At 37.1% G+C, this 15,406-nt stretch overlaps 1 protein-coding gene and 1 long non-coding RNA gene across 2 annotated transcripts; one reads left to right on the forward strand and one right to left on the reverse strand.

The window, feature by feature from the left end:
* Positions 1-245: 245 nt before the first annotated feature.
* On the reverse strand, positions 246-6,003 carry LOC113175953 (palladin-like). Its single transcript, XM_077798287.1, has 7 exons — positions 5,799-6,003; positions 5,285-5,402; positions 4,509-4,571; positions 2,922-3,063; positions 1,744-1,767; positions 590-709; positions 246-493 (listed from the first exon to the last, which is right to left on the reverse strand). The coding sequence occupies exons 1-7, from the start codon at positions 5,804-5,806 to the stop codon at positions 246-248; spliced, it is 723 nt and encodes a 240-aa protein (XP_077654413.1). The 5' UTR covers positions 5,807-6,003.
* Positions 6,004-6,096: 93 nt separating this feature from the next.
* On the forward strand, positions 6,097-15,152 carry LOC113175957 (uncharacterized). The gene is made up of 3 exons (XR_003300018.2): positions 6,097-6,399; positions 9,823-9,931; positions 13,657-15,152. It is a non-coding gene; the product is annotated as an uncharacterized LOC113175957 (long non-coding RNA).
* Positions 15,153-15,406: the final 254 nt, after the last annotated feature.

The following is a 15,406-nucleotide window of genomic DNA, read 5'->3' on the forward strand; positions in this document are numbered from 1 at the left end:
TCTAATTCTTTAATATCTCATGCCATTTCAGCATTAATAATGTTTTTCAACAAGTCTCTTAAAAGTGCATGTAAGCACGAGACTTGCGATACCATGGTAAAGGTGCACCAGATGTCAAGGGAGGATTGACAAAGATAAAGTGATTCATCTTGGAATGCAAACTCCCCAAGGGCAGGTGTTTTGTCACCATAGACCTACAGGACCAACGGTTTTGCTGAAGGAGTTAATGTTAGGTCTGTCTGTCCTTACCATTGTGGTTGTACCTCGGGGGAATTTCCATTGATGGTGCAGACATCCGTTTTTACCACCTGGATCTCATGTTCATTGTAAGTGGCTGGTTCAGGATTAGATGGCATAAGGTTTATTGGGGTATCGTCTGGATTTTTGTCCTTTGTGTAGCCTTCATTTTCCCAGGGGAAGGAGGCCAGTTTGGGAGAGAATTTGCTCATGGAAAACTTGGGAGAACTCTTAGATTTTTCTACTTCTTTTCCTTCTGAAAAATACAATTAATCAACAGTTAAGGTAGAAACATGCTTTTTCTTTTGGCTCAAAGCTGAATTGGAAGAAGGAGATTTCTAAGGGTAATTACCTGGGGAAACAAAGAGTCTGGCTGCCGAAACTGCGGTTCCAGCCTCATTTTCTGCAATGCACTTGAACTCCCCAGAGTCTTCAGGAAATGCTTCCGTGATAATCAAGGTGCAGACTTCCTCTGTAAAGGAAAGAAATCCAACTTTATTGGCACATTAGGATGCTCCAAGTTCAAAAACCAAAACTTAGGATGATACCAGGGAGAGTGGTGATTAAGAATCGATTTTTGGGAATTAAAAAAAAAATCTATCCAATTATATATTTTGCCATCTGAGTAGGCTTATGACTATAAATCTCAAAAATACAGCCTAAAACAATCCCTGTATAGTTCTTCTTCCTGGACTCTCAGACATGTCTGTTTTCTCTTTTAGAATGAGGTCTTTGAAAGCTGGGATTATATATGGCAGGATAATCACACCTGTGGTCCCAGTGATCAGGGAGGCTGAGGCAGAAGAATCACAAGTTGGAGGCCAGCCTCAGCAACTCAGTGAGGCCCTAACCACTTAGCAAGACCCTGTCTCAAAATGAAAAATAAAAAGGACCGGGGATGTGGCTCAGTGGTAAAGTAACTTTGGGTTCAATCCTCAGTACCAAAAAACCCCAAACCAAACCAAACCAAATCAAAACAAAAGCACTTTATTCCTTGACTTCTATATTTCTGTAGCTTTAGTGCTTAGCATAAAAGTACTTTAGAAACATTTTCTGAACCGACCTAAAAATTATCATTTCCTTGGTGCTTAGACCTAATTCTGTGTGATGGACACCCCACTTATAGCTATACAGAGAACGGTTGGGTGTTTGATACCAAGACTGCTTCTGTGTCAAGTTGCTGAGTCACAAATACTAAATCAAGTAGAATTAGAGGGGAATGTATGGTCTTTGAGGACAGGGATCTTATCAGTCTGGCTCATTGCTGTCTTCTTAGTGCAAAAAAGAACCTATCCATAGTATGTGCTCAGTAAACTTGTTGATGAGTGAATAAATGAATAACTGCACCGACAAATCCCAGGTTCCTTGCTTCTGTTGTTTCAGTTCAGAGCTGGCACAGGGTAGCTCCAAAAGAGCACGTGAGGGCAACAGTGACTTAGGAGACAAAGGTTATTGATGCTAATTTTGATTTAATTGATTATTAAGATGTTGAAGAATAGTACTTACCAGGAATGGATGATAAACAAGCTTCTGGAAGATAAAACAGGAGAAAAGAGAATTTAAATGACGATAATTAATTTAGTTGGGAGAAGGGGCCATGAATGTATGAGAAATAACCAAAGGCAAAATAAAAGATTGACTGAAGTCTGGAGTCACAGATTATAAATTCATTAGAAATTCTGAAAATGTGCATAATGGAACGAATGATTGGGAAAGTGCTAGAACTTAATTTTTGTCCTGGCTCTACCACGAAATTGCTCTGTGAATTTTAAAAATTACTTTACTTCTCTAGAACTTAGAACTTCATCTCTGATACGAAACGAAGACTAAATAAATATCTCTTCTCTGGGTGTGAACCATTGGTGAGACACATTTTTTTCCCCAAAGAATCATTTTAATTTTTCTGATTAAATTTTTAAATTAAATTTTTCTGATTGTATTTCTGATAGCAGTTTTCTCACTAATAAAATGGGGGTAATAACATATATCAAAAATGTATATGAAAAGTTGTTTATAAAGCATAAACTCAGACTTTAACATGAGGTAGATCATCATTCTTGCTACACTTCCCTAATTATTTTTAGAAAAATTATGCAATAAAATGTATAGAAAGTTGTGCACCGATTTTCATCCATTTTACCCTTGAAAAAATATGTTTAGTCTCACATTTCTTTTTTATTTATATGCCAAGGACTCCTTAAGAAGAGAATTAGGATGACTTTATGAAAATAAACCAGTCTTTTAATAGCTATTAAAATTATTTTTTTTCAGTTGAGTGCTGTGACATACATCAATAATCCCATCTGCAGAGGAGGCTGAGTCAGGAGAAGCATAGGAGCCCAGGGGTTCAAGGCCAGCCTAGACAACATAGACATATGCCACCTCAAAAAAAATGTATTCTTTCATTAAAACAAACAGTTATCTTTTCGTGTGTGTGTGTGTGTGTGTGTGTGTGTGTGTGTTGCTGGGGATTGACCCCAGGGCCTTGTGTGTGCCAGGCAAGAACTCTACCAAGTGAGCTCTATCCCCAAGTTGTTTTTGATGAGGAATTATCTGGATTTGAAAAAACAATTATTTAACAGTAGAAATGATTTAGCCTGTAACACATCAGCTATTGAACTACTTAAAAACATGAATTTGATTTCAAGGTTAAGTAAATGCAACTGAAAATTTTGTCATGATACTTTTCCTCAGAATCCGGAAGTCATCTGAGCTGGCAATCTGCTCTTCCTCTCTGTACCAGTGAACTTGAACTGAAGCCGTGGCCTGCACTCGGCATTCAAACACGACAATCTGACCTCTGGTTGTAGAGATGTCTTGAAGATGCTGAAGAACAGAAACAGAGTTCGCTGAAAGGAAGAAGCTCCTGTACCATGTGCCACCTGCAGGACATGTGCACACTTTGGCACCGTGACTGTTGAGCACTGACTGCATGTTAAGCAAAACGAGGAGCTGCTGGGCATTGTTTGGGACCTTATATTTTACAGTCAAGTGTAAGTCATTTTCATCTTAACTTCATAGTGTACAATAAAAAAAAAATTTGTTGTTTGCTTCCCTCAGAGCCATTTTTTTCAAATTAGAAAAGAGATTAGTGGAAACGCCTTTGTTGTGATGAATTTGATTGTTTTGTGGAGTACGTATCTAGTCACAGATTTGGTCTTTATTGTTTTGTTTATGGTAGTATGGACAATATTGTTGATTTTGAAAGCCCCTGAATCATGATTTACAGGACCTGGGCCAAAATCTCAACTGTCACTGGCTGGTGGAAGCTGGTTCTAGGGACGTAGAAAAGACTCAGCCTCTGAGGAACTCAGGTTCTTTGTGAAACAGGGCTAGCAAAATGCACATCCTACCTGGAGGATTTGAGGCTCATTTCATATAAATAATCTAAAAACTTTCTGTGAGGCCTAAAAGTTATATTGATATATAAGACGTGTTTATCAACCATAGCTAGTTCAGTCTCACGATGCACAAATGAGCGAGTGAGTGGTGTTGGTGGTGAACCTACATCTTAAATCCGGATCCCTCTTCCTTCCCTACCTGCAACCCCAAGGTCTTCTAAAACCCAGAATTACATTCCAGTTTATAACTTGGTTCTGAGGCAAGAAAAGGATGTATCTAGATCCTCTGTCAGGTCAGACCTACATGAGACCTAAAGACAGCCTAACCTTGACACCTGCTGACAGATGTGTGCCTCATGAGGAGGAAATGCCGGTTAAATCCTGGCCCTGCTCTTCATGCTTTGGGCCAGCAGTGGGCAGTGGTTCCGGTTCTGTTAGATTTCATAACTAGGAGACTGACCAGAGAAGGCTCAGGTCTAGTTTTGTTTTAACCTACGTGATTGAATTCAGATGTTTTCAGTGGATGGCTGGGGAAATAGTGGCCTCTGACCATGACCTTAGCAGGAAGTAGCTACTACCTTGCTGGTTGACTCTATCAGAAGGGCATCTTATGAATCACTGGGAGAATTTGACTGTATCTTAAGGTCTGGCAGAGCACAGTCTCCCTAAAAAAGTTGGTCTAAGCATTGTTCTCCAGAGCTAGAGGATTGACACAGAGCAAAAGTCTAAAGAGCATGGGATAAACCAAGAGTTGCTCTGGGACATCGAGCCAATCTTTTTACTCTTTCCTGGCCTCAGTTTTCTCCTATATGAAATGATAATAATCTCTGAAATCTCTTCTGGTTTCTCTTTCCTTCTTCTTACTCCTTCATTAAAGTCTACCATTTATCTATAAAATCCAAATTCTATCATGCAGTACGGATAGGTTACCTTGGTGAACACAGGGGCCACAACACAAATGGATCCTGACAGGCTACTGCAGGGGCTCTGCATCTGTGTTGGAGAATAAAAGAGAACATGATGCCATCATCCATTCTATCAAGGCCCCCAAACCCAAGTACTTAGTGGCCATAAACTAACTGCATCCGTTCTAGTTACTATGAACTAGTCCAGTTTTAGCCACTACCCACCCTACCCCGAGTTTCCTTTTTGGAAAGGATGAGACTTCTAATTTAAATGTCAGTTTGGATGTCTGCTCTGACGCCACCCTTTCTTCTTTTTCTTCCAGCATTCCATCAGCGGAGACGATGAAATAGAACACTGAGCAATTGCCTTTGAGAAATGGTTACTGGCATGCACTTAGAGACTGCATGTTAAAGGTTTAAATAACTTCTAAATTTTACCGACTAAATTTTTTTTCTCTCTTCATACAGTTGCTCTGGTAGTTTTTTTTTTTTTTTAAAAAAGGCATCTCCGGCCTTTTTTTTTTTTTTTTTTAATTAAAAGGGAATTCATTCCTTGGATTATTGGAATGCTCTGTTAGGGAACTGTTGCTCTGGTCTGGCACACAGACAAATGGCCAAGTCACAGAGCTGCCCTGGAGTTATTCCTGACACCCATGAGTTGCCTTTCCTGTTCCTTCTGAGGTTGTGTACATGGAGCTGTTCTCGTGCACGCTTTTAAAGAAAGTTGTATCAACTTTTTTTCTTGACCTCAGCCTCCATTACTGGTACCCTTTCAGAAGGTTTCATTTTAATGAAACCTACCCTCTGGGGGTCAATACACAATGGTTGAACTAACGTAGAATAACTTGATCTGATGTTGGAGTTTTCATTAACTGGAGAACTGATGGTCAGAGAAACTCTAGTGGTTTTCTTCTTTATCCTGTGGAGAAATCAAAAGCAAACAAAACCCAGTAAGAGAAAGATTCAAGGTGACTTTGACAGCACAGCCTTACTATATACTTTTGAACATAGCACATATTTTTGCTTATATTTCTTAGTTTTCTCTAGATTTTAGTAATAATTTCAATGCCTTCCCCCCCTTGGAAATAGATTATTAGAGAATTATATCTCCCAATAATTTCACTTTAAATTTTCTTTGCCTTAATGTAGTAATCAATGGACTATTGTGAAATAAATTATCCAGAAGAAATAATTCATAAAGCAAATAGACACTTCAGAGTTTCTCTGGGAAGTCTTAGGGTATTTATTTTTTAAGTGGAATTTCTCCTATATTCATATACAACAAATGCACATCCACATGTGATTCTGTGCTTACTCTGACATGTCTGTTGCATATTCCAAGCACAATTCCAGAGATGATACTTTTTCTTACTTTCTTGGGCACCTACATGAAAGAAAAAAGAAAAAAGAAAAGAAACTCTGTCTAAATTTTGCTAGCATTTCATAAAAAATAGGTTATGTATATGGTATTTAGGACCAGCAAGTTAGTTACAGACAGCAGGTTAATCCAGAACATTGGAATTCTTAAGGATGGAAAATTCTCAGTTCGAAAAGTCCAGATGTTTACCTTTACACAATTATAAAGCTTGTACCTAGAAAAGGTGTTGAGTCATTTCTCAAAAACATCATTTCAAAGGATGTTATGGCTTTTTCCTTCTGAAACTCAGGTTGAAATTTGATTGCCCTTGTCAGGGTTTTGGAAGGTGGGGCTCTTAAGAGGTGATTAGAGGAATTAAGGCCTTTCTCAAAGGATTAGTTACCCCAATAGTGGGTTGTTGTAAAGTGAGACTGACCCTTGTGTTTTGCTTCTTTTGCATGTGCCCAGTACCCCTTTCAATTTCAGGTATGTTATGAAGCACCCCAAGGACTTTACCAGAAGTGGCTACTCAATCTTGAATTCCCCTGCCTCCAGAACTGTGAGTCTGAATAGACATATTTTCTTTATAAATCATCCAGTCTTAGGTATTCTGTTATAGCAACCAAAAACAGACTAAGACAGAAGACATAGATTCATGTCTGTGAAATTATGTTTTGATCTGAGGCCTACAGCATATTTGTGATAAGGAATCCATTGAAATACCTTGTAGTGTACCTTACTGAAACACCTTGTTGTACTTACAATAAGGAAGAATGCTGTCTTGGTTTTGGGGTGGCTACCATGACAAACTACCTTAGATTAAGTAGCTTATAAACAATGCAACTCAGTTTTGGAGGCTGAGAAGTTCAAGATTAAGGAGCCAGCAGATGTGATGTTCAGTGAGGGTTCTCTACTTTGTAAATGGTGCCTTGTTGCTGCATCTTCACATGGCAGAAGGGTTAAGGGAACTCTCTGGAGTCTCTTTCATAGGGATATTAATTCCATTTGTGAGGTTGGATCCCTTCTGATCTAACCACTTCCCAAAGATCCTAACTCTTAATACCATCACAATGAGTATTGGATTCCAACAAATGAATTTTAGGGGAATATCAACATTCAGACCATAGAAGATGTTGCCAATGTTCTTATAATCTCTGTGATGATTTTCTAGAGAAATGTATCTCATTTGTTAGTATCAGGAATAATTGGGCTTCTCCCATGTGATAAGTTTAGTTTCTCTTCATAGACACTGTGAATCTTAGTATTGATATGTTTCTTTCTGTGTTAGCTACTTGAAAGTTTAGAGTTACCTTCAGAATCAATAGTTCTACAGATATGAGAGTTAGGATCTTCTGGACTTGTAAACTGATCCTTTAAAAATAAATCTGTAGCTAGGGTAATTTATTTTTCTAAATCAACATTTAGATCCCATGGCTCCACTTTTAAGAACTTTTATGTTATTACCAGGACAGGTAGATTGGAAGATGTAGATTAGCTTTCATAACAATATATTATATTATGAAAGCTATTAGTTTATAGAAATAGAATAGTTAAAATTAGTTAAGATTTAAAATTGATATTTAAGATTTTAACTATTTCAGACCATAAAATTACTTTATACCACAATACTTTAATGAAAAAAATTAGCTCCCCCTTTAATGGTAATTGTGCATATTGTGTTTGACATTATCATTGGGAGTAGATTTGTCTAATCTCCTCCTAATCTTAATACATAAATCCCTTCATACTCATGACTTTTTTCAGTCTTCAAAAACTCCTGATCATTTTGAAGTTTTATGACCTGATATCAGCTTGCTAATTGCTTTAGACAACAATTTAGGTGATGTACAAGATTTGCTAATACTACTTCATGTTTTATTTCTTAAGGTGGATAGTGGTTACAGAACATATATTTGGGTTTTTTAAAACTATATATATATATATATATATATATATATATATATATACACACATACACATACACACACAAACACATACATGTATACAGTTTATATATATATATATATGTGTGTGTGTGTGTGTGTGTGTGTGTGTATGTGTGTGTATGTATACACACGCACACACACATATGTTTACTCCTTTGTATAAAATATCTCATAATACATTTGTAAGATTAAAAATAAATCTATGGGCTGGAGCTGCCTATTGTTTTATATTTGTAAGAGTTGATTAGTTACCTTTTCCTTCTTTCTTTCTTTTCTTTTTTTTTTTAGTCCAAAATTGTGCACAAACAGAAAGAGTGGCAGTGAAGGATAGAGGATTTAGAAGGAAGGAAGTAAAATTTTGAAACGCTAAACTATGTGCCATGTACTGTGCTATCCCTTTATCTCATTTGTGGAAAAGCCATCCATAACCATTAAATGAAGCTCAATAATGCAAGATATACATAGTAATAATATAAGTTTCATGATAAAATGCCATAATACACAAGGTGGATTCAACCTAAAAGAGCTGCATTTGCTGGGCTTGGATCATTTTTCTATGAATGAAAACTTCACAAACACTCAAACTCTTGCAGTGGTGAATGCTTCTGGATATCTTCTATGCCAGGACTCCAGGAGCAACACAAAAGAGTCTGGAGTTAGTTGACACAGTTACATTATATGAAGCTTGTTTTAGTCAGCATTTTTGTCACTATAACCAAAAGAGCTGACAAGAACAATTAGAGGAGGAAACATTTATTTTGGCTCATGGTTTCAGAGATTCAGTATGTGATTGGCTGACTCCATAGTTGTAGGCCTAAGGTGAGGCAGAACATCATGGTGGAAGAGTGTGGAAGAGGAAAATAGCTCAGGACATGGTAGTCAGAAACCATAGAGTGCTCCACTCACCAGAAACAAAATATATAACCCAAAGACACAGCCCCAGGGACCTACCTTCTCCAACCACACCCTGCCTGCCCAGTTAATTCCTATCAGTGGATTAAGCCATTTATGAGTTGCAGCTCTCAGTATCTACTCATCTCACCTCTGAATATTCTTGCATTGGTCTCACACATGAGCTGTTAGGGACTCCACATATTCAAACCATAGCAAAGCTCAATAATGCAAGATATACATAGTAATAATATAAGTTTCATGATAAAATGCCATAAGACATCAGTAAGATTAATATCAAAGGACATTAAGTAGTGACAGTGACATCATAAGAGAGCACATGATTACCTCACAGGATATTTGAAGTAGATGTTTGAAATAAATAAGGGGACAGAAGCTCAGTTGGTCTAGAAGCACTTCTTGCACAGGGTAGATCTTCAACTGAACTTTGCAGAATATTTAAAGTTGGAAAAGGAAGGACATGGATGTGAATGAGGAAAAGGGTTTGGGAGCAAGTGGCAGTGAAGGACAGAGGATTTAGAAGGAAGGAAGCAAAATTTTGAAACACTAAACTATGTTCCATGTACTGTGCTATCCCCTTATCTCATATGTGGGAAAGCCGTCCATAACCATTAAATGAAGTTAAGAACTCTGGGGTTGCTTGCCTGGCTGTACCATTAGGTACCTTAGACTTCCTTGGAAGTCTAGTTTTCTCCATTTGTAACAGGAAAAATAGTGTTGTTTATTTCTAGGGTTGTTTTGAGGATTAAATAAAATATCCCACAAATCACTTAATTCAAATATGGCATATATCAAGCACTCAATAAATGTTAGTTGCTATTATTATTGTGATGGTCGTTAGAGATACAGGTGATATGCTGCCTTTCCTCAGAGGATTCTAATCTAGTTCTTCTTGGTTTTTTGCCCTCTTGTAAACTTAGAACCTTGTATTATAAAAATACACTTTTATTTTTAACCATCTACTATCATATACTTTTGTTTGGAAGCTTCTTAAATTCAGAGATCTTTTTACATATCTACCATCCCCAAAGTATCTAGTCTCGAATTGAATACATAATAGGTGTAGAGTTGATTGGTTTTATTGATTTATTTTATTGGTTGTTGTTGTTTGTTTGTTTTTGCAGTGATTAGTTTTCCTGGGAAGCAAGCATTGCTTTGTGGTGTTTCCCTCAATCCCACCCTACACATAAAAGCAACTGATGCAGAAGAATTTCTCCTCTTTTGACCTTGGCAGTAAGTCCTAACACTGCATAACCTATGTACAATTAATTAACCATAGAATTGTAGACCAAGAGAAGGCATGAGAAATCTTTTTGTCTGGTATTTTTTATGTCATTTATCTGGTATCAGAGAGATGATATTATTGGCTCAGGTCATACAAACTGTTGGTAGAAGACTCAGGATTAGAATATAAGTCTCCTGTCTTTCAGTGCAATCCCTACAAGCCTATGCCATTGGGCTTTATTATCATATATGTTTGAAACTATGGCCATTAGTCTGTAAAATTGAAATTAGAGCCAGGCATGATGGCACATGACTGTAATCCCACTGGCTCAGAAGGCACTAGGACCATGAGTTCAAAGCCAGCCTTTATGACTTAGGCCCTAGGCAACGCAGTGAGAACCTGTCTCACAAAAAAAGGACTGGAGATGGTTCAGTGGTTAAGTGCCCCTGAGTTTAATCCCTGGTACCAAAAAATTAAATTAAATTTAAAAAACCCATAAAGTTGAAATTAGTTTTCTTGTTATCAGATTAGAGTGTATTTATAATTTTGAATTTACTGGGTAATACAACAGCCATTTTACTGAATGTAAACTCCATGAGGTCAGAGACAGTCTGTTTTGCTCATTCCTGTATCTCTAGTGCCTAGAATAGTGTCAGACAAGAGGCGAACAGTATATATATGTATGATGAATGAGTGTGTTTTTGTTAGCAGTATTGGTTGAGATTTCAGCTGAGAATGTTTTTGACTTGAGAATATCTAACCTTCAAGTAGCAAAGTCTAGAGAGAAACCCAATAAACAACAGAGAAACTGGCTGTGGCAGAAAGATAAAAATGTAATGCTTCCCCCCATGGGAAGAGAAGGATTAAGTGAGAGAATGTGCATGAAACTTCTGGAACTTCTTGGAAGAACCACGCTTTATAAATAAATATAAGGTCAGTTGGTGCAAGAGGCTAAAATTTCCTCTAAGCTCCTTGGCATTCTTAAAGGAGAAGCTGGAAAATATTAACAGAATTATTTTGGTGGTAAGTGGGATTCAGGTTTTACCACTGGAAATTGTCCTATGCCCCTAGGCTAATGAGAAAAACAACAAGAACAAAATCTAATCTTATCCAAGGGAAATCATGAGGGGGGCCTCCCAACATTCCAGATGCTTCCTGTTCCAAGAATGAGCAATCCAACTTCATAGGCAAGGCACTAGGCAGCCCACACTTTTCTTTTAATCCCTGGGACGAGGAGGCCAAGTAGGACTTCCAATTTCCTGCCTCAGATCTTCCAACCAATGAAAGGTGAAAATGATAACTAATGGGATCAAGAAATGCCCTCAATCTTACTGGGGGTGTGCCACTGAGTTGAAAAATCTGTCTGAAGATCAGTGTAGAAATGGACAAGATATAAAGAAATCGTCGTGTTGGGAGAGAGCACTAATTCAACACTAAGGAAGTCTGAATTGTGGTTTTAAATGTCATTAATTGGTTATGACTTTGGAAAAAAACTTTGGAGTCTCAGTTATCTCATATCTGATGAGAAGTGAGATACTCTCTAAAGGCTCTTCTAGGCCTAATATTTGTTCTTTTAAAACATTTTTTTTTTTAATTTGAGGGTCTGACCATGCTTTTAAGTCTCTGATCTTCAGAAATGCCAGAGTAGAGGAAATCTGTACCAAGTAAGAGGAAGAAAGATGTTGGTGCTAAAAGCAGGAGCAGTTAGTGCCTGGGACAGTGGCTTTGCCTGCCACTCCTTCATGTTGAGCCTTAGAAATTACTTAAATAGTTAAAAAAAAGTTATTTATTTGTTAAAATAGCTCTTTCAGAATTCATTTAAAGTAAGTGATAAAAACAAAATCAAACATACAAAGGAATAATTTCTGAAAAAAATCTCACTCTTAAATATTGGGTTCTCTTGCTAAAGTCGCTGTAATCTTTGTATTTGATTCCTCTATATTTCCCTCTAAGGAATAGAAGAGCAGATTTTCAAAAGAATATAATGTCTTTTGTTTGACTACTATGAATATACCATACTCCAGAATATCAAAATAAAAATGTGGTCCCTACAATGCAAACTGCCCTGAAGTATTCCTTCTTGATTTTAGGTAGCACTGGGGATGTCCTTGAGAGAAAAAATAGCTAGGAATTTTACTTTGGTGATGAGTTATGCTTGCAGGCTTCATGTCTCACGTAAATGGTAACCTTTGCTGAGTGTAACCCTAGCTCTTTGTAAAGAGAACAGAATTAGACTCCACCAAATGAAGAGTCCAAGATCTTGGCAATGTTACATTGGAAAGATGACAAGATACATGGACATCATACAAATGAACAATGATGATGCTCTCATGGCATTGCCTGAATAGCTAGGGTGTATGCAGAGTTGTACTAGCTTCGTGAATATTATGTGAGTTCAGTGATCTGAAAAATAAGGCATTCAATCTATTTAGAAGTGAACAACTCAAGAATTTGATAGTAGTTCTATTAGAAACAAATGGGAAAAAAAGAGAAATGAGGTAAAGAGGGGTTTAGTAATGCATAATATTTTAAAAGTTTTAAAATATCACCTTAGTGAGATTGCTTTGACTATACAATAAGCTAAAGTTGGTATGTTCTTTTAAAATGTTACTTAAGTTATTTGACTTGGTGACAAATTTTATTGTGCTATTCCAATCAATTTTCTTTTGTTGGATTGGCCTATTTTATGATTCTATGTTTATTTTAAATATTTATTTCCTACTTGGTAACAGATACCACACTAAATAACATTTATTCCCATAAAGATAATTAATTTGAAGTCTCCATAAAGCAACAGTTATCGTGAAAGATGCTTGTTTTTAATTTTAGCTATAAATATATTTACATATATAGTAATACACTTAATATGGTTATTATTAATGTATAATATTATATCAATGTAGAATGTAATATGTTAATATTAATTAGAACAACTAGTTATATATCACATTATTATATAATAGTATGTAATATTATTTAATAATTATATATGTTATATATGTCCTGGATATACTCCTAGTCCCAAATAAATATCTTGATGTTGCCTTTGAAACATTCTTAAGGAAGTTTTGGTATATGGAAAATTCTAAAGACATGCCTTACCATTTCCTCCCTAGTTTATGTAGACCAATTTCTACTGATTTTAATTTTTCTAGATCTCTTGATTCTTTACCATACATCCTTCATATTTGTCTCTGTCTCTCCCCTTTTTTGTCTTTTAGAAAAATAAATTACATTTTTAAAAATCTCTAACATATTAAGCTAATGTCAAGATTGAGCTATTGTTTTCTGGATGATTTGAAATTTTACTTGGTTGCACTTAAAATTTGGCCTCTGACCCAGAGTTTTATCAAGTTTCTGGATTTTGCTCAGTGAAAAGAAAGAAGTCTGGGGGCTGGGGTTGTGGTTCAGTGGTAGAGCACTTGCCTAGCACGTGCAAGACCCTGGGTTGGATCCTCAGCATCAGAGAAATAAATAAATTACATTAAAGTATGTGAAAAAAAAAGGAGAAGAAGGAAGTCTATTCTGGCATTATTGATCATCTATCTCTCCATTTTAGAATAAAATACTCACTGTTCTGATTTTTAGTTTCCTTTAATATCTCATCAGTATTTTGATAGAGTTTCTAATAACTCCACAAGTTATCATAAAAGATACCTGTTATAAAAAGGGTACTTTCTACTGGGTATCTATGTCGCCTAACCCTTACTGTAATTGTTTTCTTCTTGTTAAGGTCCTCACCATTCATGGGCTTTCTCAGATGGCTTCTTCATCAAAGGATAGGAGACCAGGTCATGAATCACGCATGTTGCTGCTCTTCCCCGTGATGCGGAGATCCTAGTGGACTTGGAAACAACTGGGTCTTATCTTAACGACTGCTCCCTGGGAGGCTCTTCTGGGACATGCAGTTTTTCTCCTGTGGCTTGTTGTTTGGGATCAGGAATTCAAGAAGAGCTAGCTGGGCAGTTCATCTCTAATCTGTGGGCTAGCAGATAGGGCTTGATCATGCGTGTCCACCACGATTTCTTCACTCTCAAGTCTGTCACCTTGGTTTCCTTCTCTCTCCACAGAGTGTCTCAGTCTTCAGGGCCTCTCCATGTGATGAGGGCTTCTCACAGCATGGTGACCTTAGAGAAGTTGGATTCCTTAAATGGAGGCTTCGGGCTCTAGAAGCAAGTGTTCCAAGAGCCAGCGCTTTTAAATGAAAAGTTCTTCCACTTTGTTTTGTTGTCATTTCTCAGACTCTCAATTTTGGAAATACAGGAACTAGTTTTAAAAGCCCATTTTGTAGAATTTTTCCATATAAAAAATTCAGGCCTTAGGACTCAAATACTAAGTTCAATGGGTGTTTCATTTGAATTATATGGCAAGGTATTTCTTGTTTTGTTAGGGAAATATCAATTTCAGGTAAAGATTGGATTTTGGATACTTTGTTAAATTTGATCATAAAATAATGACATCAAATGGCCTTGGGGCAAAGGAATAGTAGGTCAGAAGCCCACATTTCAAGTGAGTGATCTACAGTGCTTTTTGGGTCTCTTTTCTCCAACACGTACAGTCATCAAGCTGATGAGTGATATCAAAAGAAAAGTTGCCTAGGATTAAGAGCCTTATTGTCTTGGAAGAAATAAATATCTTTTCCATCCAATTCTTAGCAAAATTCTGCCACTACACTTTGGTCTGATCCCTCCCTAGATCTCTCTCCCGTACACACGTGTTTTCTTCCTTTAGACTTATCCCTCCAAACAGATCTCTTCTCAAGGGTACATCAAAACTGATGTGTTTTATTCTAATAGACTGGTTCAAAGACACGGTGTCTTCATGAACACCTCCCATCCCTCCATTTGTGTTTAAACTGGAAGAGCTCTCTCTTCAACCCTGTGACACCCGATCCCGTGGAGGCATTCTGAAGCAGACAAGGCCTCTCAGAGATGGGGAAGATCAGATTCCTTTTAATGTCTTGAATGTCTTGTATATCCTGCTGAATGCAGAAGGGACCTGCATATTTAACCCCAAAACTTTATGTCCTTAGATGTTTGTCTCAAATAGGAAGAGGATGTTTGTCTTTTAGTAATACGTTTTTATGTTATAAAGTCATGCCCAATTTTTAAAAGCAGTCATGGCACTTCTGTTTGTCCCCCACCCCTACCCCCCGCCCCAATACACACACACACACACACACACACACAAGTGATTGCCAAGAGGAATAGTGTTGTGTGCATAAGGACAGTTAAGACCACACACTGTCATTAGCTGGGTGTTAGGTTACCCACCACATGTGCTGGAGCTCTGTATAACTAGAAGACTCCTAAAAGGAGAATCTGTGGCATTAAGCAGGCTTTGCAAATTAAAGAAAAAGACCTAGCACAACCACCCTCTTTGAGCTTTATTTTTAATAACTGCAAAATGAAGTTAATCATACAGGCGCTGTATTAACCACTTTATATACATAACCTCATTCGCTCTTCACAATAACCCCAACA

The sequence above is a fragment of the Urocitellus parryii genome, chromosome 1 (assembly GCF_045843805.1).
Source record: "Urocitellus parryii isolate mUroPar1 chromosome 1, mUroPar1.hap1, whole genome shotgun sequence".
Lineage (NCBI taxonomy): Eukaryota > Metazoa > Chordata > Mammalia > Rodentia > Sciuridae > Urocitellus > Urocitellus parryii.